Consider the following 23,749-nt stretch of genomic DNA (forward strand, 5'->3'; position numbering starts at 1 on the left):
ATACTGGCGCGTACAGTGTAAGAGGCCTCGGGGCTCTAAGTCTCACCTGGAACTGCCCGAAACAGTCACTGCAGGCAGCCGGCTCCTCGGACACCAAACACCCCCAAACTCACCTGAACACGCCGCCCGCGTCCTGTGGGACGTAAGGAGCAGGACCGGAAAGGCGGGAGGGAGGGGGACGCGACCACACCACAACCCGGCCCCGCCCCACCCTCGTCACGTCCAACACCGACCCCGCCCCTCCGGGGACGCACCCTCCCTGTTCACCCTGCCTAGGCCCCGAACCACGCGGCCAGGTCCTGCACCGAACCCGCCCCACCGCTAACGTCTCCTTCTGGTCTTTGCTCATCCTCCCTACACGGGCCCCACCCCTCCGCTTCTGCCCCTTTCGGTCTCAGTTCAACCTCACTAGGCCCCGCCTCAGGCTGGCCGCGTCCGGCACCGGCCCCACCCCCACCCCTCTCCCCCTCCCTAGGCCCCGCCCCACGCTGGTCACGTCCTGCACAGTCCTCGTGACGTTCCGTCCACTCTCCGCTCACCCTCCCTAAGCTCCTCCCCACGCTAGCCACGTCCTACACGGGCCCTGCCCCTCCACTGTTGTGTGGTCCCCGCTCTCCGCTCACCCTCTCCCAGTGCGGCCCCACGCCGGCCCGCCCCTCCGCAGACGTCCGGTCCCCTCTCTTCCTCCCCAGGCCACGCCCTTCGCGTAATTTCTTACTAACCCGGAAGCGGATTTCCGGAAGAGCAGGTATCGCTCGGTAAGTGAATTGTGGTGTTTGAGGTTTACCTCAGCCCCTTCCCGGCCCCATTCTCCATACCCGGGGCCCAAGGATTCCTGCCACTTACTGGTCCCCGCCTCAGGCCCCGTAGCCGCCCGTCAGTCCCGGGGGGAGTTCAGCGTTGCCCTGAGACGCTCAGGACGTCGATCCCTCCGCTCCTCGGTCCTCTGGTCCGTGTCCGTTTCCGGTTGAAGTCGTTCGGAGGCCTCCCACAGACCCCAGTCCTCTTCTGAAACTCTCGCCATCCTCGTCCTCCCGCGGCCGGAAGCACGGTCACCGCGTCAGCGAGGCTCGTGGGCCCCGGCCTGACGGCAGAGACGGATCCCGTGCTAGGAACCCCCGTGTACTTAACGTCCCAATCCTGCTCCCGCTGGCTGTGTCTGACGCTGTGTTTGCCCTGTCCACATCCCACTGGAAAAGGGAGCTCTTCCTGGGCAGAGATCAACTGTGATCCCATCCCTTTGAATGTCCAGTTGTGTCCGCAGGATGAGGATACAAGAGGCACAATATAGAGATGGAGGGAGTAAGGGAGAGTCAAGTGGAGGATGGGAGGTGGGTGGTTACAATGGACTTTCACAGGAACAGTGACAGTGAGAAAGAAAGTGACCTGGGGAGAAGATAGTTCAGTATGTGAAAAGAGACAAAAAGATCAGTACGGAAATAGGGACAGAGTATGTAATCAGACTTTGACCAACAGTAGCATTGGGCGATAGGAGGTTGGATTGCAGTCTCATTAATTTTTTTTTAATTTCTAAATTGCTTTCCCTATTAAATTATTTGTCACATTCAAACTATGAGGCCACAGTGCTTTTCCTGTCCACTATATACTGAAAGTGTTTTGCTGATTAGTAAATAATTTTACAATATTTCTGTGTGCAGTTGTTGGAGATACTGATGATTTTTGTCTTGACATTCAAAACAAAGTTTAAACAGGTATTCTAATATTCAACATCTTCCTTTTTCTCGATATTTTAATTATATGGTCTGAGAGCTAAGGTTTCCAACTAAGTTTATGATTTCTTTGAATTCCCTTTGCCCTTTTTTGTTGTTATTCTTTCACCAAATGTCGTGGGATGGGCTGTATAGTCCTGGAACCTTTGTTCTAACTTGTCTCATCATGATAAATACATTGCTCAAAGGTACTTCCATACCTGCCTGACCTTGTATGTTTCCTCATGCCAATAATTAGGTCTTAATATTCCATTTTTGATGTGTAAATGTGATGTTCTGGTAAAAAGAGAAGTTAAAAGCTTTTAATCAGTATGAGTAAAACCATGAAATAGAGAAGCTGCTCTTGCTCCAGAGAAATACGGGCAGGAATTTTCAGGAGCAGGGGTGAGAAGGGCAAGCCTTACCACTATCAAATGCAGTCCAACTCATGTATACGGCCAGTAATGGTTACCTCCACTGGCCTCCTTTTCACATCTCTGCCTGGCCCAAAATACACACAGCACAGGGAAGCTGGGGAGGGAAAGCCCAAGAATTTTATAAATAATCGCTGAACAAAGGTATCTCTCTAGTGAGGAGGTGAGACTTGGCTCTGTGATGGAAAGGCAAAGCACTTGGGATGTTAATGGATGGAAGGGAGCCTGGGAAGCTCAGAGACTGGAGAAAAGGAAAAGCCTGCACATCCTTCCTTGGTGGTCCTGTGTTCAGCATACGCTACAAGAGTGCAAGGATTGTGACTTGAATGGGACACAAAGACTCACATTCCCACGGCTACCACGTGGCGTGTGGGCTTCACCAGGATTCAGGGTATTGTGAAGCACAAGGTAACATATGTTCCTCTCCATTTACAAGTTTATTATCCCTGTTCCCTGGTGGCTTAGTAGAGAGTAGAGGACCATCTATTCCACGTGCTGATTTTCCTCCCCACTTGAGTAGCCCAGGAATGGGACAAGTTATTCAAAGACCTGATTGGCATATTTTCCAAACTGGAAAAGTTCATTTATCTGATTATTACCCTCTCCTTCCTGAAATGGTGTTCTTAGGACATTCTGATCTCTGACACTCAGGTATCCTGCCTGACACATTTCCTCACTCACCCACAACTTTCCTTCAGAATTTTCCCCACTCCAGACCAGTTCCATCTCTCTGTGAGCCAGTGACATAGAACTTGTGAAGTGGCTCTGTTTAGGGGGTCTTTGTGAGAAGTGCTTCATGCCCAGACATCAAGTAGGGAAAGGACTGGACACCATGGTATCAGTGAGGTTTGCCCATACATACTGTGCACCAAATCTGGATGTACTGTTAGCTCTTTACACACCAGGATTAAAGAAAGTGCACACATTAGTAGTGAATCTCAGGAGTGCCTGAAAAATCCTGGAAAAGAATACCAATAAGGGGAAATTTGTTGCACCCAATTGTGTAATGTATTTGAAGGTTAACAAAGTGAATGTGTGCATTTGAGCTAAAACTATTAACAATTTGCAATAGAAGGCATAGATTACAAACCAATAGCCATGACAAAATACGGTGGCGGCACTTCACACATGATGAGTGCTTTATTCACTAATTGTTATTTAAAATCAACCTAAATGTCTGACATAAAGAGGGTTTTAAATTGTTAACAGCACATCGATCCCAGTGAGATTTAGTGTTCAAGGATCTGTAAAGAATCAACGTCTCTGCAGATGGCTGAGGGTTTCTACACTCTGGGTAAGTAGGAGTTTGCTGGGCCAAGAAGTAGCACCTTTCACGTTGTGATAGATTCTGGCCCAGTGACCCCCCCCCCCAAACTGCAAGGAAATCTTTATCAGTGACCAACTCTTGAGGCATCCCCCCCTGCAAAACCCAGGAATTAATTACATATATACATTACGTGCATACATACATACAGATTTGGATGAAATGACAACCCTTTGTTTTTATTTTCGTTTCACTAGACATATGTATAATTTTTTTTTCGTTTTTGTAGACCTATGTATAATTAATTGTTTTTCCAATTCTTTATTTATTTATTTTGAGAGAGAGAGAGAGAAAGAGCACAAGCAGGGGAGGGGCAGAAAGAGAGGAGAGAGAGAGTCCTAAGCAGGTTCCATGCTGTCAGCACAGCCTGGTGTGGGGCTCACTCTCACAAACGATGAAATCATGACCTGAGCTGAAATCAGGAGTTAGACGCTTCGACTGAGCCACCTAGGCACCCCTCTAATTCATTTTTGATGTGCATTTACATACTATTTTTTATTTTGTGGTTTAACGATATACACACGGGCACTTACACACTTTGGTATTATGTTTTTGTGGTGAAGCCAAAATCCTTTCTTCATGCTTTTTATTTTTCCTGTGGAAGGCATCACCTATTGCACATTTAAAAGTGTTATGTCCCATTCAGTTGTAATATATCATTGAATATTGTTTATTTTAAGTACTTCATTTCAATTGTGTTAAAGTTTCAGATAATGTAGCAATGCCTGGATGGCTCAGTTGGTTAAGCGTCTGACTTTGGTTCAGGTCACGATCTTGCAGCTGGTGAGTTTGAGCCCCACTCTGTGCTGACAGCTCAGAGACTGGAACCTGCTTCAGATTCTGTGTGTCTTTCTCTCTTTGCCCCTCCCCTGTTCATGTTCTGTGTTTCTCTCAAAAATAAATATTAAAGTTTCAGATAATGTATTTTCAGATAGAATTTGACCTACTTTCATGTTTTTTCTGTTCCAAATTGTTTTGGCTATAGCCCCACCCAAAATCAAAATTGACACAAAATTGACTTTTAAGATAATTCTCAGTTTGTATGTGAATACATAAAATTTAAATTTAAATTTAAAAATGTAAATTTTTAAAAATTTAAAACTTTTACATTTCGATTGCACCGAATTTCTGTAGTCACTGAGGTTTTTATGTCATGATGTCCTCTAGGTTAAGAATTGGTTTGGCAGCTTTACTCCTGTCATATTATGTCCTCAAAAAGTTTTAAAGACATTTTTATGTGGGTCTACAAAATTATTTCAAATGGAAGCCATAATATTTTGCTGTTGTAAGTAGACTTTGTGTGTGTGTGTGTGTGTGTTTGCTTAGTTTTTAAATTATATTAACTAAGCAGTATTGATTTCAGTATATTAAGAATAGCTTTGTCTACTTTTTAAAATATTTGTATTAAGTATGATCATTAAAAAGTCTTCTGTTTTTTGGAATTTGAAATCCTGTCTTCAAAGAACAGCTCCTGTTCCGGTTCTTTGGCTCTTCTTTCTCTCTTTTACTTGCCCTGAATCCAGTGTCCTGTGCAGTGGTGAATGGCTGCAGCCCTCACCAGCCCTCCTTTCTCAGCCTTCACTTTAGTGAGACTGCTTCTTTCTCTGCTGCTGAATATGTTTGCTGAGCTTTTCTTGATTAGCAAGAATTATTCCCCCCTATTTGACATGATTTTTAAAGATTTGAAATTATTTTGAAAGGTCATATATTTTCCTAAGGGTCTATTGATGTGATCTAATTATTGGGGTATTTAAAATTATTTAATGAAGGTAATATGTTTTCTAGTATTGAAGCATTCATTATTGCAATAAACTACACTTGACAATGTTGTATAAGTGCTTTGGGAGAAATCACAAATCCATTGTATGGATGGAATCTGATATATATAGTTTATGTATTAAAATTGGCTGATGGCATTGTTCTTCTTTGTGAATGAATATTCATAACGTTTTCTTGGAAATTAACCAATTTCTCCTATATTTACAATAACAATATAATTCCTGTTTTTCTTACATTTAAGTTACTGCTTTTAAACGAATACATGGTCTATTTTATTTGCCAATGTTATTTTTTTCATAAGTCCTTTGTAATTGCTTGATTTCACTGTGCAGACTTTTTATTAATTTCTGTCAAATTTGTTTTCTTCATTTCATTCTTTATTTACTCTTTTTATTCTTCTTTTATAAATACGTGGTTTATTTGTGAACATCTGAAAACTGAAAAGTCTTCTTTCCTTTTTTCTTCTCTTGGTTTATAAGTGTTTTTAAACTCACTGAAGGTTTTGGCTTTAACTCTTCTCCAGAGGCTTAAAATGTACAGCAATTCTTGCTTGCTTTACACTGTGGCCAACCAAATGCAAAGGTTACATCTCTAAGAACATATCTTCAGGTTATATGGTAACATAGTGTTGCAACTTAATATTTATGTCTTTATTGTATTTTAAATGCATTCAAGGAGGAAAATTTTTTTTTAAGTACATACACAGCCTGACTCATGATTAGCACAAAGTCTGACTCATAATTAGCAATCGATAATAACTGACAAACTTAAAAATGTATTATTTTTATACTTCCTTTTCTTTTGTTCTTATATGCTTCCACTGCTTTCACTGTCAACACCCTATGCCAGACAAATACCTAAGTATGAAAATTAATCAAACTCTTCCTAATTGCTTTACTGCATTCTTCAGCAAAGGCTAATTTGCAAACAAATATCTGTTCCTATTTCTTGCTTGCAATTCTCCAGTGGCTTCCCATTAGCTTTAAAAATTGAAAGAAAGATGAGTCCAATTACAATGACCTTTGGGCCCTGAAATCCACCTGCCTGCCACCATCTCAGGTTTATTCCATTGCTCAGCTGCCTGCCAGTATGTTCTCCTTCCCTGGGCGCCCTGGGCACTGCAGTGTGTCTGCAGTGTTAAGCTTGCTCCCTCATGTGGGTGGGGAGGGTGCAGGTACAGGGGTGAGCTTATTTGTATCTCTGCTGAACTTTCTAATGCTTTCCCAAGTAAAATTTTAAGGTATCAGATAAATGATATGTGCATTTTAAGAGTGTTTCCCCACTTCCGCAAATGAAATGTTTTAGTATATGTATATAGAATATCCTTGTCATTATTTCTTTAAAAATCTCTAGTTCTAAACTAGACAACTCCTCAAGAACAGATGATCTCTCTGCTTTATTCGTCCATGTAATTTCATTGTTTGGTATAGTCTTTGACTTGAAACATATTTATTTAAAAAATTTTTAATGTTTAGTTATTTTGAAAGAGAGAGAGACAGCATGAGTGGGGGAGGGGCAGAGAGAGAGGGAGACAAAGAATCTGAGGCAGGCGCCAGGCTCTGAGATGTCAGCACAGAGCTGGACGCAGGGCTCGAACTCACAAACTGTGAGATCATGATCTGAGCGAAAGCTGGATGCTTAATTGACTGAGCCACCCAGGTGCCCCTTGAAACATATATTTATTAATGACAAAAGGAGATCATCACTTTTTTCTCAAAGACTCAGATGTTGCAGTAAATAGGTTGAAAAGACAGAACATATCAAAGATACATGAAAATCAAAACATTCGTCAACTAATGGTTTTGTACTAAAATATACTAAAGGTCTTTTGCTGTCAGAAGATTAAAATGTTTAGAAAACCACAAAGTATTTCTTTTCTTAATTTTTTTTAATGTTTATTTATTTTGGGGAGACAGAGTACAAGCAGGGGAGGGGCAGAGAAAGAGGGAGACACAGAATCTGAAGCAGGCTCCAGGCTTCCAGCTGTCAGCACAAAGTCCAACGTGGGGCTTGAACCCACAAAGTGCAGAATCATGACCTGGGCTGAAGTCGGGCGCTCAACCGACTGAGCCACCCAGGCGCCCCTACAACAAAGTATTTCTTATGGCATCCTACCTGAAAGGAAAATACATTGCATGATTTTTCCTCCAAAATAATATATTCTATTAGGAATGTCTTAATATCTTAAAATTTTTATTCCTTTGCCATCAGTTTAAAATATATACTATTTAGAGACAGTAGAAATTCCATGGTTGTCAGAGGGTGAGGGTGGGGAAGAGGAATGGGAGTGGTTTAATGGGAACAAGGTTTCAGGTTTAGAAGATGGAAAGAGTTGTGGAGATAGATGGTGGTGATGTTACACAACATTATGAATGTATTTAACACCACTGGATCATACACTTGAAAATGATTAGAATGAGGGGCACTTGGACTGGAGCAGAGCTCAGTCAGTGGAACGTGTGACTCTTGATCTCAGGGTTGTAAGTTCAAGCCCCACGTTGGGTGTAAAGATTGTTTAAAAATCTTAAAAAAAAAAACATGATTAGAATGGTAAATGTGGTATGAATTTTACCACAATAAAATAAAATAGAAAAATATCCTACTTATAGTAAAATCAATTCTTACAGTGATTGTTCACTCTGGAAATAAAACATCAAGTTATATAATTCATTTATTTAGTGGAAAAATCTCATTTTTGGAAAGTGGGGGGAGAAATCAAAGAGTTCAAAGGCATGGAGAAGATTTGAAATATTTAAGGAACATGGAAGACTTACTAGTTACCAAACAAGAACAGTGTTGCCAGATATATGTGGATGCCACTGTGAGTTGTGACTTCACATATAGAGAAGGGTCAGTATTCTAATGCTGTGCTGCCAGATACAGTCATGGAACAGGCAGGTATTTGGAGTCCCTTTCTGTTGGGGCCTTGATTAGCAGATATAATGAAAAAGACATAAATGACGTTAGTCTGGGCAAATATCTATCGAAATGGGTGACAGAATTAAACTGGGCAGTAACAATGAGGAGGGCTGGAGGCTAACATTTAGGAATTCTGGCAGTGCCATGGTTCTTACGTGGTAGAAAACATGGACACAGGGACAAATTTTATGAAAAAAAACAAGGAGAGTAAGATAAAAACAGGGTGGCACCTCTGATCGTTAATGTTAGGGATACTATTCCAGGTAAAATCTGGGTGGGATGTGTAACCCTTAAAGAATCTGATATTAGGAGGCAGGAAAGGAAAATTCAAATTCTACCTATACCACTTTCTAACATATGCTTATGTGTATGTATATGCTGGTGTGCGTGTAGTTGTGTCCTATGACTAAAGTTTCCTGGACTGATGATGATGGCATTGATTAATAAATTAATAACAAAACCATAACTAGCAGAATTATTTTGAGAAATAAATGAACAACTGTATGTAAATTTCCAAGCACAAAGTCACATAAACTAAAACTATTGTTATCTTGTCTTGATGTGAGATACAAATGGGTGAGTTGAACGCTCTTATGTTTATGACTTATTATTATCATTTCTCCATGAAATATACTTACTTACTATGGATGTTTTAGGGGGAGGATTTACAATTTATAAATGTTTTCAGAGATATACACATACAGAAAATCAAACCATGAAATTCAGGAAAGTTGTATCTAATGCAGATTTCAGTGAACAATTTTCTAAAACTTTAGTTGGAGTAAATAAATGCCCTCCTAAAATCCTTTCATTGTATAATTTCTGGGAGTACTACCCTGTAAAGATTGTTAGACATGACAATAATGCCATAACCCACATGTTCCGACAGTTTTCTGATGCAGGGGATTTTAAGGGTTAAATATGTGGCATGGGTGTCATTGATCCTCAAAATGAAGTAAGTCACTGAATTGATTAACCTTACCATAAAATGCATTCTTAATTCTGTTGTTTCATAACCAAACCCATTCAGAACAAATCGAAAGGTAAATGTTGAGGGAGTGATATTGCTGGAGACCCTTCTTGGAGGAGACCATGATTGATAGGGAATTCAGAGGGCTGAGGGCAGGGAAGAATAGGAATGGAGTGAGATACCAGAGGGCTGAGGAGCCAAGGAAAGTGCTAGTCAGTACACAAACTAATCCCTCAGCCTGAGAACTTTCACAAGGGTTCCACATATGCCAGAAATCCTATTTTGGAATCAGGAGGAAGTGGGTTTTCACATTCTTCCTAAATTGAGGGTACTTCTATCTTCTCTCCAAGCAACAAGAGTCAGAGCCTTAACTTTTTCCCTGGTAGTGGAGAGCCATCCCCCTGCAACCCCATTTCCTTTGGAGTACAGTGCATGTTTCTGTCGTTTGTGCTGGGGATCACTTCCAGGTAAAGAACTGGGGCTTCATAACAAGTGGGTATGGAAAATGTGGGCAACTGGAGTTTCATGGCTCCTTTCTCCTTCCTCAGCTTTGCCTCCTGTTGCTTGGACTATATGAGTGAAAACCCAGAAGACAGAATGGAATCACAAGTGAGTAGGGAATTATTCTTTCTACTGAAATGTCCATTGCCATCATATGGCTATGTATCTCCTACAAGCATTCATGTTCTAAGTACACTCAAGTTTTTCAAGAATCTGAACTTGAAGTTTTCCAAGAACTATGAAATTAAGGATTCTTCATGTGGTAATTTCCTTCCCAATGTTACACTAAGATATCAGCCTAGTTTAATGCCGGGTATTTACAAGACAGGTATCAGAGATTTTCTTTTTCCATATCCATCCCATGGCCTTCTTAGCACCAAAAATACACTCATTAACCATTTTATTGACTATATTGGGCTTAGGATTGAGGTCAGTGCAGGTGATAAAGATGATTAAGAGCAAAACCTTACAGCCCAATAGTTAGGCAGCTGTTCCCACAGGTGAGCTCCAATGCAGTATTCTATGTGCTTGCTGCAGGGAATGCTAATTAATATTGAGGGAAGATGAATGGTGGTCATGCTGGAGAAGCCAATGAGGAGTCATTCTCTTTTTTTCCCCCAAATTTAAACCTTGTAAAAGTTTTGATAGAATGTATTTGTACTTTTTGAAATTTATGAAAGAGAAAACAAATTCTCATTACTTCTCATGTACCAAATCCTACTTTTCCCCTCTTTGTAATTTCCCTCTGTTCAGATTTGGTAACTGGAAACAATGTATAGGGAGTATGGTTTTCTTAGTTTTGGCTGTAATTCAGTAAAAGGAGCATAGGAGGTAAAATAAAATTTAAGGACCTCTGGAAACTTTTTTTTTTTTTTTAAGTTTTTTTTTTTTTTCCAACGTTTATTTATTTTTAAGACAGAGAGAGACAGAGCATGAACGGGGGAGGGGCAGAGAGAGAGGGAGACACAGAATCAGAAGCAGGCTCCAGGCTCCGAGCCATCAGCCCAGAGCCCGACGCGGGGCTCGAACTCACGGACCGCGAGATCGTGACCTGGCTGAAGTCAGACGCTTAACTGACTGCGCCACCCAGGCGCCCCAGGAAACTTTTGATGAATTGAAGAGACAAGAACAATACTGGCTTTAAGTATGCTTGAACTGAGACACAAGATAAAGAAACAAAAAACAGTGTTAACTGCTATTGGGAGGACTCAGGCCATAGGAAGGGTCAGGAAATACTGTCTTTCATTACACAAGTCTCAGAGCCTCTGGCTTGTGCTCATGAACCATTTAGCTTTATACTTTATAATGAACAGTGTAGTTATGTGAAGATTAAAGGATGTGCCTGCTGATCTCCCATCTTGTATGAATTCTTTTCAGTTTTGCAGAATTATGGACAGTGCTTCAATATCATCTGACATTTATTGAATAATAAAACTAGAAGTTGTGTTTAGTGAAATATTTGCTAGGGGTGCCTGGGTGGCTCAGTCACTTGAGCATCCAACTCTTGATTTCAGCTCAGGTCATGATCTTACAGACCTGAGTTTAGGCTCCACACTTTGGACTCTCTCTCTCTCTTTCTCTCTTTCTCTCTGCCTCTCCCACACTCACTCACGTGCGTGTGTGTGCGTGCACATGCTCTCTCAAAAGCATTTGAAAATTTCTAAAAATTAAAAAAAAGAAATGTTTGTTCATTAGCAGTTTGCTATGTCATTGGATCTTTAAGAACTCGTAAAAGGTCACTACACCATTTCATGGATGATGAAACTGAAGTCATAAAGAGGAATAATCTAATCATAGTACTTAAAAAGTGGCAGGTTGTATATAATGAGTCCATAGATTTTTTGAAATTGGTGGAGAATAGTGTTTTAAGTTTTCAGGAGAAACTTTTATACTCATGATGTGAAGGCCTTTTTTTTTTTTTTTAATAAAGTTTATTTTGAGACAAAGAGAGGCAGCACAAGTGGGGTAGGGGAAGAGAGAGAGGGAGAGATTGAGAATCCCAAGCAGGCTTCACACTGTCAGTGCAGAGCCTGATGCAGGGCTCAAACTCACAAAACTGTGAGGTCATAACCAAGAGTCAGACACTTAACCAACTGAGCCACCTGGGTAACCCGAACTGGAAGTCTTAATTACAAGTTTATTGGGAAATTCTTGGGTTATATTATGCCACATCTCACTTGATATCTCTTTATAATGAAAGTTATGTATTTAGAATGTGTGTGCCTGTGGGTCTATCTGAAAGTCAGATGTCCAGGTGTGCACTGCAAACAATGACCGAACCCAGCATCCTATTTGAATGTTCTGTACCTGCAGCCCCCACTTCCTTAGTGCTGTTACATATACCACCCTCCCCTGAATATTGGCAGAAATGGCCCTGTCTGAAAACAATGTCCATAATGCCGTAGGAATCAGTGACCTTTGAGGATGTAGCTGTAGACTTTACCCAGGAAGAGTGGACCCTACTGGACTGGTCCCAGAGAAAACTCTTCAGAGATGTGATGCTGGAGAACATAAGTCATCTAGTCTCAGTTGGTGAGTCTCTTACTATTTATCATGTATGTATACGTTTATCCACTCACTCATTCATTCAACAGCCATGTAGAAGAGCTTCCTCATTTCTCACCGCAGATTCTGTCTTGATTCTTTCTTAACTCTCACAACTACCTTACAGCAGTCTTCTTCACGTTTTACTTTGTCATCCGACTAGAATGTAATCTTCCTCACACAATTTCATGCCATTCTTGCTACTTAATCTCCAGAACACTCAAACAGTGGTGAGAACTCATTATTTTTGAATTGATAACTAAATGTATTGACTTTTTAAAAAAGAATTTTTTTCCTGTGGGGGCTGTGGTTAGATCAGACCACAGTATTAAAAAAAACAAAACAAAAAACTTTTCCACATAGAATCTAGATGTTTCTGGTGGAGTTATTATTTATTGGATTTGTTTGGGATACAGTATTTAAACACTGTGAGACCTTGTATCTTCTTACTGTATTAAAATATCGAAGATTGCATGGTTTGTCTTTGAACTTGGTTGGGTGTCAGTAATAGGTCCTTAATGTCTTTGGGAACAAGTGAAGAGTTAAGCTTTTGTTGGTGAAGGACTATCCATGTTGTTTCCAACATATTCTTCCCTGGGATGACTTTTAGAGGTTACCTTATTCTTTCTCATCAGTTGTCCCTATATTGATGATCATGTACTGTTTGGGGCACAAAACCCAAAATTTGATTATCTTTTTTCTACTAACAGGCAAACAACTCTACAAATTAGATACAATTTTCCACTTGGAACAAGGAGAGCAACTTTCCACAGAAGGGATAGGTTTGCTGCAATGCCAGAGTCTAGGTGAGCTACATGAAGAGCCTAGTCAGTGAGTGAGTAGGCCCTAAGAATCATGAAATGAAATTTAGTGACTTTTTTTTTAAGATAGACAATGTGATGGGGGAAATTTCTTCAGATGTTGACATTATACTTTATAGGCATCAATTTCTATTCTGTCTTTGGCTTGGGGAGGGTAATAGTTATGTACTTACTGGTTATAATTCACAAAAATGTCCCTGTTTCTTTCTTCTATGAAGATTTTCCCTCTCTTTTCATTCCCAAATTGTCATCTCCATCTTATGTTTCTCATATTTCAGTCCTGAAAATGTCAACTGCTGATGTCCTATAATTGTTTCTTCTTAAAGTATTCCTTAATTTGGCATTTTTCCTTCCCATCTCTGTTAGTATTTGAAACCTATTCAAATGAGCATTTAGTGTCTTCAGCATTTTAATTCCCTCAGTGTCACTGTGGCAATTTTTTCCCCAATCTTTTCAGATAGGGAAGATGATCTTAAAAAACAAGAAATAATATTCATGCAACATATCTACAAGAAGGACACGACATTAATCAGTGCAATGGTAAGCTTTAAGGGTGTGGACCTGTTCTTACAAATGATGTGGGTATTGAATAAGTAAGGAATTGGGCATAGTTACGCAACCATAATTGAGATTGGAATCAAGGGCTTTCACAGTAGGAAGTTTTGGTTAGTTTGATTTTAGGGAAGAAATTAATCTGAGGTCAAAACCATACTTGAGTTCTTGTAAAGAGATAGCTGCATAATCATGACTTATACCTAACAGTTGAAACGTAATAATGATATCTGTGCATTTGGGATGCTACAGAAATCTCTTTGCTTGCTGGAATGTAATACCCTGTGTTTACGTAACTAATATAAAAAGTTTTGTAGGACTGTCACTGAATGATGACTGTAGAATTTATACGTAGATGAAATGAAGGAAGGAATAAATATGAGCAAATTTTTAACAGTCTCTCATTTCCTTTCAAAAACCAGAAATCTCACACCCAAGAAGATCCTTTTGAATGCAATGATTTGGGAGAAAATTTTACTGAAATATTAACGTGGACTCAATATGTGGTACCTAAAATGGGAAAGAATCCCTATATCGGCAACAAATGTGGACAAGACAGCAGTTATTTGACATCCATTAATATACATAAGCAGAGTCATGCTACAAGTAAACCATATGAATGTCATCAAGGTGGGAATGCCTTTATTCAAAGCTCTGCCCTTAGACAACCCAATAATACTCAAAATGGAGAGAAAACATTTGAATGTCATGAATGTGGGAAAGCTTTTGGAAAAAGTTCTAACCTTAGGCGACATGAGCTGATTCACACTGGAGTGAAACCGCATGGATGTCATCTATGTGGGAAGGCCTTCACTCATTGTTCTGACCTTAGAAAACATGAGAGAATTCACACTGGAGAGAAATCATATGGATGTCATCTGTGTGGGAAAGCCTTCAGTAAGAGTTATAACCTTAGGCGACATGAGATGATTCACACTAGAAAAAAACCTCATGAATGTCATCTATGTGGGAAAGCCTTCACTCATTGTTCTGACCTTAACAAACATGAAAGAACTCACTTTGGAGAGAAACCATATGGATGCCATCTATGTGGGAAGACATTCAGTAAAACATCTTACCTTAGACAACATGAGCGAACTCATAATGGACAGAAACCGTATGAATGTCACCTCTGTGGGAAGGCATTCACTCATTGTTCTCACCTTAGAAAACATGAGAGAACTCACACTGGAGAGAAACCATATGAATGTCATCTATGTGGGAAAGCCTTCACTGAATCTTCTGTCCTTAGACGACATGAGAGAACCCACACTGGAGAGAAACCGTATGAATGTCATCTGTGTTGGAAAGCCTTCACTGACTCATCTGTCCTTAAACGACACGAGAGAACTCACACTGGGGAGAAACCATATGAATGTCACCTATGTGGGAAAGCTTTCAATCACTCTTCTGTCCTTAGACGACATGAGAGAACTCACACTGGTGAGAAACCATACGAATGCAATGTATGTGGGAAAGCCTTCAATAGAAGCTATAACTTTAGACTGCATAAGAGAATCCACACTGGAGAAAAACCATATAAATGTTATGTATGTGGGAAAGCCTTCAGTAAATATTTTAACCTTAGACAACATGAGAAAACACATGTAAAGGTAATAAATGCAGAAGATTCACCACCTATAGCTTCAAACTATAAACACACTTGAGGGCCCAAACACCTAAGAAACACTTTGTATTTCTTACGTATGGGAAAGTACGTTTGTATTTCTTACGTATGTACGTATGGGAGAGCCTTTATTCATCCTTATGACTTCACTCAACTGAAGTTAATCCAAAATGGGAGAGAATCCATATATGGGCCATCTGTATGACAAAGCCTTTAGATAATGGACTGACCTGGGAGTCAATATATGACCTGGGAGAATGTAAATGAAGTGAGTGTGGAAGAATTTTCATCCACAGTTCTGTTAAAGTGGAGAAGTCACATGTCAGAGATAAATCTGTGTCAGTAATCAATGTAGACATACTTTTCATTTATCCTTTAAATAAATTGCACAGGAAAGATTCTAGATCAGTAATCACTTTGTACTCATTCAATTGAGCAACACACTTGCATGCAGAAGAAAACTCAGTGATGTGTATCTGCTAAACCAAGAAATAAGTGGGAAAGAATCATTACTGGGAAGACGAGAATTTTGTTGCCAAAGGGTTTTGTTCAGTGAGAACTAGGACATGAAAGTGGCTGAAGACATTTTGGAGTATCCTATTTCCTGAGTGCCTCATATACTTACAATAATCTCTGTAGTGACAAAAAACACTGGCAAAGCTGAAAGCAGAAGCAAAGACAATCTGACCTTGCCTATATCCTCATCACAACAGCTACAAATTCACAAATCACCAAGAATGAGACCTGGGAGTCCCAGCACCTCCCACATGCAAATGCAGAAAGCTAGGAAAGTAGTTGGTGCTTCTCTACTGCCAGGATAACAAGAGAAGGCCAAGTCATTAGTACTCATTTGAACATGATTAGTAATCCTGCTTCACAAGTAGCAATAAAGAGAATGTAGATGCTTATTATTAATTTATAATATTATTATGAGGGAGTATGCAATGCCCTTTTCAATCCCCCACTTTATTTCTGTTCTTTGGTTTGAATATTATATATTATTGTTGTGTCCTCAAACTGACTTTTGTTTTCAGTGTGTAAAGTCTATTAAACTCCATTAATGTCGGAGGACATACTTTCTGAAACCTAGAACTACTAAATTTCTCCATCTTTTCATGTTTCTTATAACCTCTTTTTAGTGTAATATAAAATTTTCCTAACTCCAGTCTCAAGATACATGTGGATTTGTTCATTTTGTCTTTTTTATTTTTCCATTACCTTTCCTGTTTTGCAATGGTCTGTTTTTTTGTTGTCTTTTTGTTTGTTTGATTGATTTCACACGTGGTCTTAAAAAAAGGAAGGGGCTGAAGTTGATATTGTTTTACCTAGAGAAGTTTATTATTCTCTTACATCATTTCTTCCATTCAGGAATTGAAATAGTCATAAAAACGGGGCACCTGGGTGGCTCAGCTGGTTAAGCATGCAACTCAGTTTCAGCTCAGGTCATAATCTCAGTTTGTGAGTTTGAGCCCCACATCGGGCTTTGTGCTGACTGCATGGAACCTGGTTGGATTCTCTCTCTTCTGCTTCTCCCCTATTCATGCTCGCTCACTCGCTCTCTCTCAAAATAAACTTAAAAATTACACTCAGGTTAGGTTACAGCTTTGATTTTATTCAAACATCCATGCCTTTCAGGTCATTCTTCTAAACTTATTGAAGACACCTTCTTAAGTACTATAAACTGAGAAGCTAAAATGCTTTCTTTTCCTCTGTATCCCCACCTAAAAAATCTATGGGGAAAAGGATCCCAGTATTGGACATTCTCTATATTTCAATCAGCCTATGCCAGCCCACATGTTTACATATCGATCTACTTGTTATTCCCTGGTAGTGAACTTCTGCCTATGAGTTTCACTGTGTGTACTAAGCAAATTCACCCAGGTGTGGAAATCAGATGACCTCTTCTCTTCCTGGAATTGTGGTTCTTACAGCCCTGATTCCACAAATCTCTGAATTTGGAACAATATAACTTTTATTTGAATCTTTAAATTCCTCTTGTGTGTCTTGTCTCTCTACTCACACATCTTACCTGGAAGCAGAAGCCTCAATATTTTGCTTAAACAAAGTGAAACTAGCATTGTGGCATCAGGCTTGTGAAACTTACTGGGGCCGTGGTGAAGGGAGGGCCAGATCCTGACCAGTGAAAAACTAGAATCCAGGATCTGAATGGTTCAGAGCTGGGGAAACCTGTGTGCACTTGTGATGGGGGCTGTGAGTGGGAGGGTTGTTGAGTTTGGACACAACGTTGGGGACTGAGTTACGAAGATATGTGGTGGAAACCCTATAGGTTGGGGGATCAAAGATCCTAAACTCTCCACCAGGGGAAAGGACCAAGGCCACTTTGAGGCAACAATCCCAAGGTGAAAATGTGAGGTGATATGTGTTAGAGGAAGGAGGGGGAGGTACAGAAACACCCGAGAGAAGGCAGATGAGGCATGGACTGCTGACACTGGCCATTTGTTTCTCAGGGCCCAGCACCACCTGACCCAAGTCTCACAGTCCCTGCCCCTTCCTGGGTGAGGAGGGATCTTTGGCCACACCCCTCTTTGACCAACACCACCTGCCCTACAGTTTCCTGCTGAGCTAGAAGCAGATTTCCTGGAGCAAAGGTGCCACTCTAGTGGGGTGGACCAGGTGCTCCTGTCTTTGAGATTCAAATCCTGCATCCATTGGCCCCCTCCCCACCCATTCTCCACATCTGGTTGCAGGGGTCCCTGCAGACATCACAGTCCATGTACCTGTCCATACCATCATCAGAGAGGCCCACATCATCCTGAGAGGCTCAGGATACTGGTCATTCTGCTGCCAGGTATGACTCATTTTGTTTCTGGTTAAGAAGTAATGGGAAGCTATCCCTGTCTGCACTTTCTGCCTTTCGGCTTTTCATGGACTCCTGTCCCAATCAATGTCAGGTCACAATTAAGGGAAGTGGATTATTGCCCTTCACCACCCATCAAACCTGTTGGCACTTAAGACCACCCCCCAGATGCCATGCCAACCCCAGCCTTAGGACTCTGCAGACCCCAGTCCTCTCCTGAGACCCCTTTTTTTGTCTTGGGAGCTGCACCCGGCTGCTTCTTAGGCCCTCCCTTCAGTCTACCTTAAAGGAGGTCCCTGAGCCTTGGACAGGGGAGGTCACCAACCTCTCCTGACATCCCATGTCCTGTCCCAAACTTCACCTTCCTTGCTGTGCCTGGCATGGTGTGTTTACATCCCCAGTGTTTCACTGGAAAGTGAACTCTTCCCAGGAGGTGGGCATCTTTAGTACATCCATACAGATGTCTGGGTTGCATGTGAGGATAAGGAAGAAAGAACATATCAAAGAGGGAAAACAAGTGAGACAGAATAAGTCAGAGAAAGTGAGGTGGAATGAAAGAGAGTAAAATAAAGGTTGGGTGGTGGGGGAGAGTGGGTCCAAAGAACTCATGAAGATATAATGGGAGCAAAATAAGTGATCTGGACGGGGCACCTGGGTGGCTCAGTCAGTTGGGTGTTCGACTTTGGCTCAGGTCATGATCTCGCAGTTCGTGGGTTCAAGCCCCACATCAGGCTCTGTGCTGACAGCACAGCAACCTGGAGCCTGCTTTGGATTCTGTCTCCCTCTCTCTGTCTTTCCCTCCCCCGCTCGTGCTCTGCCTCTCTCAAAAATAAACATTAAAAAAAAAAAAGTGATATGGACAAGAATCAGTGGGATAAATGAAAATAGATAAAAATGGGAAGAACAGAGATAGAAGAGGACAGAATAGAAGCAGGCCTTAAACAGCAGCACAGGGGACAAAGGGGGCGGATGCCATAATCATTACATTTTAAAAATTGTTCTAAATTACTTCTCCCTCAAAATTTATTGTGTCACATATGAAAAGCACTCAGTGTTTTTCAGTATAATATACTGGAAATATTCTTCAGTCCTTGTTAAACAATTTTGCATCATTTCAATATACAGGGTGTAAGGATATTAGATTTTTTATATAAATCAGTAAAACCTTGTTTAACCAGTTACTCTAATATTCAGCACCATCCTTCCTCTCCTTATGGGATCTTCGGACTTAATAAACAGTAAGCTCAACATTCAACATGATTAATAGATTGCATAAAGTCATTTCTGTAGCAGACTTTTCAGGGTTTCCTGGATCTTTTACTTACAATTTTATGAAACATAAAAACTTTCCTTTGTACCCTCTTTTTTTGCCTTCCTGTGAAAGGACTCCCTATTTTGTTGTTATGAAATATTACTTTCTGAGAAAACAGACTTCATCAATATGCCAGAATAATTTTCTATTGTCTTCCTCTTAAAGAACACTGATTGGACAATCATCCATGGATGAGAGGGCCTGTGTGGAAATCCAGGAGTCCAGCGGAGAAGCTCCAGCACACTGTTGGAGCAAGAAAAAAGAAGACTGGATGCATTAAAAAGGACAAGAGCCCAAAGTTTCACTTTATCACCCTTCCCCAGGATGGCACATCTCAGTGGCCAAGAGGCCATCCTAGCCCATGTCTTCTCCCATGGGGGAAAGGGACAGCATGTGAGTGACATGCTGCCAAAGAAACCCAGTTCTTTCTACAGTACTGGGATGTGCTGCATGACTTGGAACTGGGAAGCACCTATGAGAAGAGCACATGGAGCTCTTTGAGGACCTCAAAGAGGTGTGGACCCTACTAACTCCATAGCAGACTCTATCAGGAAGCATGTCCATAAGCTGCCAGGGACACTGCACTTCTAGACACCCCAGTTGATATAAGAGTTCCCCCCAGTGCTCAGTACACATCTCCAAACCATGTGGTTAACTACCTTGAGTGCACTCCCAACTGTGTCCAGAGTGAGCACTTGCAGATGACTAGTGAGCAAGCAGACAAGACTGGCCCAACTCTATGGGGTTGTGAGTCAACACAAAACTGAAGCATTTAGCACCATACTAGGGAAAGCAACAGGGAGGCTCTCTGCACGTGACCTGGCTTTGCAGTATCAAGAGAAGGCATACAATCAGGAATTCCACCCCCACTCCCACAACAGGGGACAAGAAATGCAGTGCAGGACTATACACAGAAAAGGTATGAGAAAGGATATAACAAATACAAGATGTAAAAGAACATAAAAAATGAAGGAAACATGAAACTCCCAAAGTCACACAATAGTTTTCCAGCAATGACCACAAAGAAATGGAAATGTGCAAGTTTCCCACTAGAAGACTTCAAAACAGTTGTTTGAAGGAATCTCAGTGAGCTACAAGAAAACACAGAACAATTCAACAGAATGAAGAAATCAGTACATGAACAAATTGGGAAGTTAAAGTGATAGAAATTTTAAGAACTAAACAAACGTTGGAGAAGAATACAATAAACGAAATAAAAAATGCAATGGGGTACAGCAATAACAGACTGGATCAAGCAAAAGAAAGAATCTGTGAGTAGAAGAGAGGTCATTTGAAATCACCCAATGAGAGGAGACCAAACAAAAATAATGAAAAAGAGTAAAGAAAGAATATATTAACACAGGGTACCATTAAGACTTTATGTAAGTCCCACAGTAAGAGTTGGAGAAAGTGGCACACAGCTTATTTAAGAAAATAATGACAGAGAATTTCCCAAATCTAGGGAGAGAATAGGACATCCAAGTTCATGAAGCTCATAAATCCCTAAAAAAAAAAAAATTCTAACCAAAGAAATTTCTAAGACCTCCTATAGTAAGACACCAAACATCAAAGGCAAAGAGAGAATATTGAAGGCAGCAAGAAAAGAAGTTTATCACTGAATGGGGCAGCCCCTGCCCCAGCAAGACTGTGAGAGTTTCTCAGCAGAAACCTTGTAGGCCAGGAGGGGGTAGACAAACATACTCAAAGTACTGAGGGGAAAAAAACCTGCCAAACTTAACATTTCACCTAGCAAAGGTCTCTTTCTAAATGAAGGAGAGAGAAAGACATTCCCAGATATACAAAGGCTGAGGCAATGCATCACCCATGAACTTCCCTACAAGAAACGCTGAAGGGAGTTGAAACAGAAAGGACACTAGTAACAAAAAACAAGCAAAAAAGCACATAATGTAGTTAAATGCAGAATTCTACAATACAGAGTTCTAACTGTATACAGTTATACAGTGACTCACTAACCACTTACTTCCAGCATACAGGTTAAAGGACAAAAGTTCTGAAAATAACAATAGCTACCATAACTTTTTAAGGACACACAATATGAAAAGAAATTATGATACTGAAAACAAAACATGAGGGGGAAAGTTAAGTTGCTTATCAACTTACATTAGACTTGCATCTAAATGATGTTTTATGTAAGTCTTACAGTAACCACACAACAACAAAAAATACACAAGATAAAAAGGCAGGAATCAAAGCATACCACTACAGAAAATCATCAGTACACAAAGACAGGAAGAAAGGAACAAGAGAACTGCAGAACATCCAGAAAAGATCTAATAAGATGGCATTAGTAAACCTTGCCTATAATAATTATTTAAAATGTGAGTGGATTAAATTCTACAATAAAAAGGCATATACTGGCTGACTGGATTAAAAACAATTCCCAGGGGCGCCTGGGTGGCCCAGTCGGTTAACCGTCTGACTTTTGGTTTGGGCTCAGGTCACGAGTTCATCGGATGGAGCCCCACATTGGGCTATGTGCTGACAGCATGGAGCCTGTTGGGATTCTTTCTCCCTCTCTCTCTGCCCCTCCTCCACTCGTGCTCACACACACTCTTTCAAAATAAACATTAAAAAAATATCCAAATATATGCTACCTACAAAAGATTCACTTCAGTTTTAAAGACACACACAGACTCAAAGTGGTGAAACAGAAAAACATAGTCCATGTCAATGGAAATCCTGAGAGAGCAGAGGTAGCTATACTTTTATCAGATAAAATGGACTTTAACTCAAAAGCTGTAACAAGAAACAAGACTATTATGTGTCGACACAGAGATGAGTTCATCAAGAAAATATAACGTGTAAGTATATTAAATGATGTAATACTCAGACTAAAATCAACAGAATATTTTTATAATAACAGAACAGGGGAAGATAAAGGTGATAACATGAAGATTTATATTTCAATGTATAAAAATTATAACTAAAATAGATCAAAGTGCACATGTGTGTGTAAATGACTGTGTGCGTGATAAAACTACAGAATATGAAATATGTAAAATTACATGAACAATGAGCCAAGGAGGAAAACCAATTGACAGGGACATGTCTATGAAACACAACTGTATTAGCAACATTTATTTAGTAATCAGTGAGATATAAATAAGACCCATATTTTTCCTTATATACATAAAAATAAAGAATGTAATATTGAGTCGTTTACAGTTGAGTAAAAAGCCCACATTGTGGTTGTTAAGAACATCACTGCAACTCTAAGCAGGGGCGATCTTGCTAAATCTATCAAAACATGAATGCACCGTACTTCAAACCAGCTTGCCCAAAGCATAGAAGCATGCACACATCTTCAGAGAAGTCATCATGCTCAGAGGCAACAACTAGAAGATCCTTTACAAATCCACGAATGTCTCTTTGGAATGCAGGTGTTGTGAGCTATTTTTTAAAAACACCTACTCTAAGACATTTAAGTTGTTTCCATTTTTAAAAAGACATTGTGGAATAAAACCCATCCCATCATGTGGATTAAATGCAACCTTGACTTTCATAGTCAGTTTCTACATTCTCCCAATTCATTCCAAATAATTACTATTTTGAGGCTACACCCACACTGACTCACTTTGCTAACGTCGGAATGCATTATAAAGTAAAGGAGCTCAGGTTTTCCATTATCAATCTTATTTTTTTAGGATTCTCCAGCAATTCCTGCACATTAATAAACAACTTATCTGTGCAGTTTCTTTAATCCTTATTCATAGATATATCCTAAAGCCCTTCCACTGATTCACCCTCAAATGGAGATACTTTCCAAAGTTTGATGTCAATGGTTCATAGTGAGATGGAATCTATCTGGAGACGGAAGAGGGCTCAGAAAACACCATGAATGATTGAAAGCAAATGTTGTTAGTAGGATACCTGAGAATTGAAGATTAGTAGGTCCTAAAAAAGCATTTCAGGAGGGAGAGAACATATCAACAGAGAATATATTTTTTTCCTAAGAAAGAGGCATTCTTTTTTTTTATTTATTTTTTATTTTTATTTTTTTAACATTTATTTACTTTTAAGACAGAGAGAGACAGAGCATGAACGGGGGAGGGTCAGAGAGAGGGAGACACAGAATCTGAAACAGGCTCCAGGCTCTGAGCTGTCAGCACAGAGCCTGACGCGGGGCTCGAACTCACGGACCGTGAGATCATGACCTGAGCCGATGTCGGCCGCTTAACCGACTGAGCCACCCAGGTGCCCCAGAAAGAGGCATTCTTGACTCCTGCTCATCTTCCTTCTTGTCTGAGCTTCCTTCTCAGGCAAGATCACTCTTAAGTCATTACTGAGTGTTGAGACTATGCCTTTAAGGTCTTGGAATCAATATGCCCCTTCTTGTGCCTCAAGCACACACATACGGAGGAATTCACCATCGGATATGCAGTCCTCTGCTTTCCACTGAAACACTGGGACATCCTCCA

At 40.4% G+C, this 23,749-nt stretch overlaps 1 protein-coding gene across 3 annotated transcripts; it reads left to right on the plus strand.

The window, feature by feature from the left end:
* The first annotated feature begins 551 nt into the window (after nt 1–551).
* On the plus strand, nt 552–21,184 carry ZNF596 (zinc finger protein 596). Of its 3 annotated transcripts, none has more exons than XM_030312012.1 (6): nt 552–758; nt 9,684–9,744; nt 12,042–12,168; nt 12,891–12,986; nt 13,459–13,541; nt 13,976–16,620. In XM_030312012.1, the coding sequence occupies exons 2-6, from the start codon at nt 9,709–9,711 to the stop codon at nt 15,218–15,220; spliced, it is 1,587 nt and encodes a 528-aa protein (XP_030167872.1). In that variant the 5' UTR covers nt 552–758; nt 9,684–9,708; the 3' UTR covers nt 15,221–16,620. The 3 variants fall into 3 exon arrangements, with proteins under 3 accessions (XP_030167872.1, XP_030167874.1, XP_030167870.1); XM_030312014.1 differs by lacking the exons at nt 552–758; nt 13,459–13,541; nt 13,976–16,620 and adding exons at nt 772–2,551; nt 17,889–17,989; nt 19,476–21,184; XM_030312010.1 differs by lacking the exon at nt 552–758 and adding an exon at nt 772–2,551.
* The last annotated feature ends 2,565 nt before the right edge of the window (nt 21,185–23,749 follow it).

This window comes from Lynx canadensis, chromosome B1, assembly GCF_007474595.2.
Source record: "Lynx canadensis isolate LIC74 chromosome B1, mLynCan4.pri.v2, whole genome shotgun sequence".
NCBI lineage: Eukaryota > Metazoa > Chordata > Mammalia > Carnivora > Felidae > Lynx > Lynx canadensis.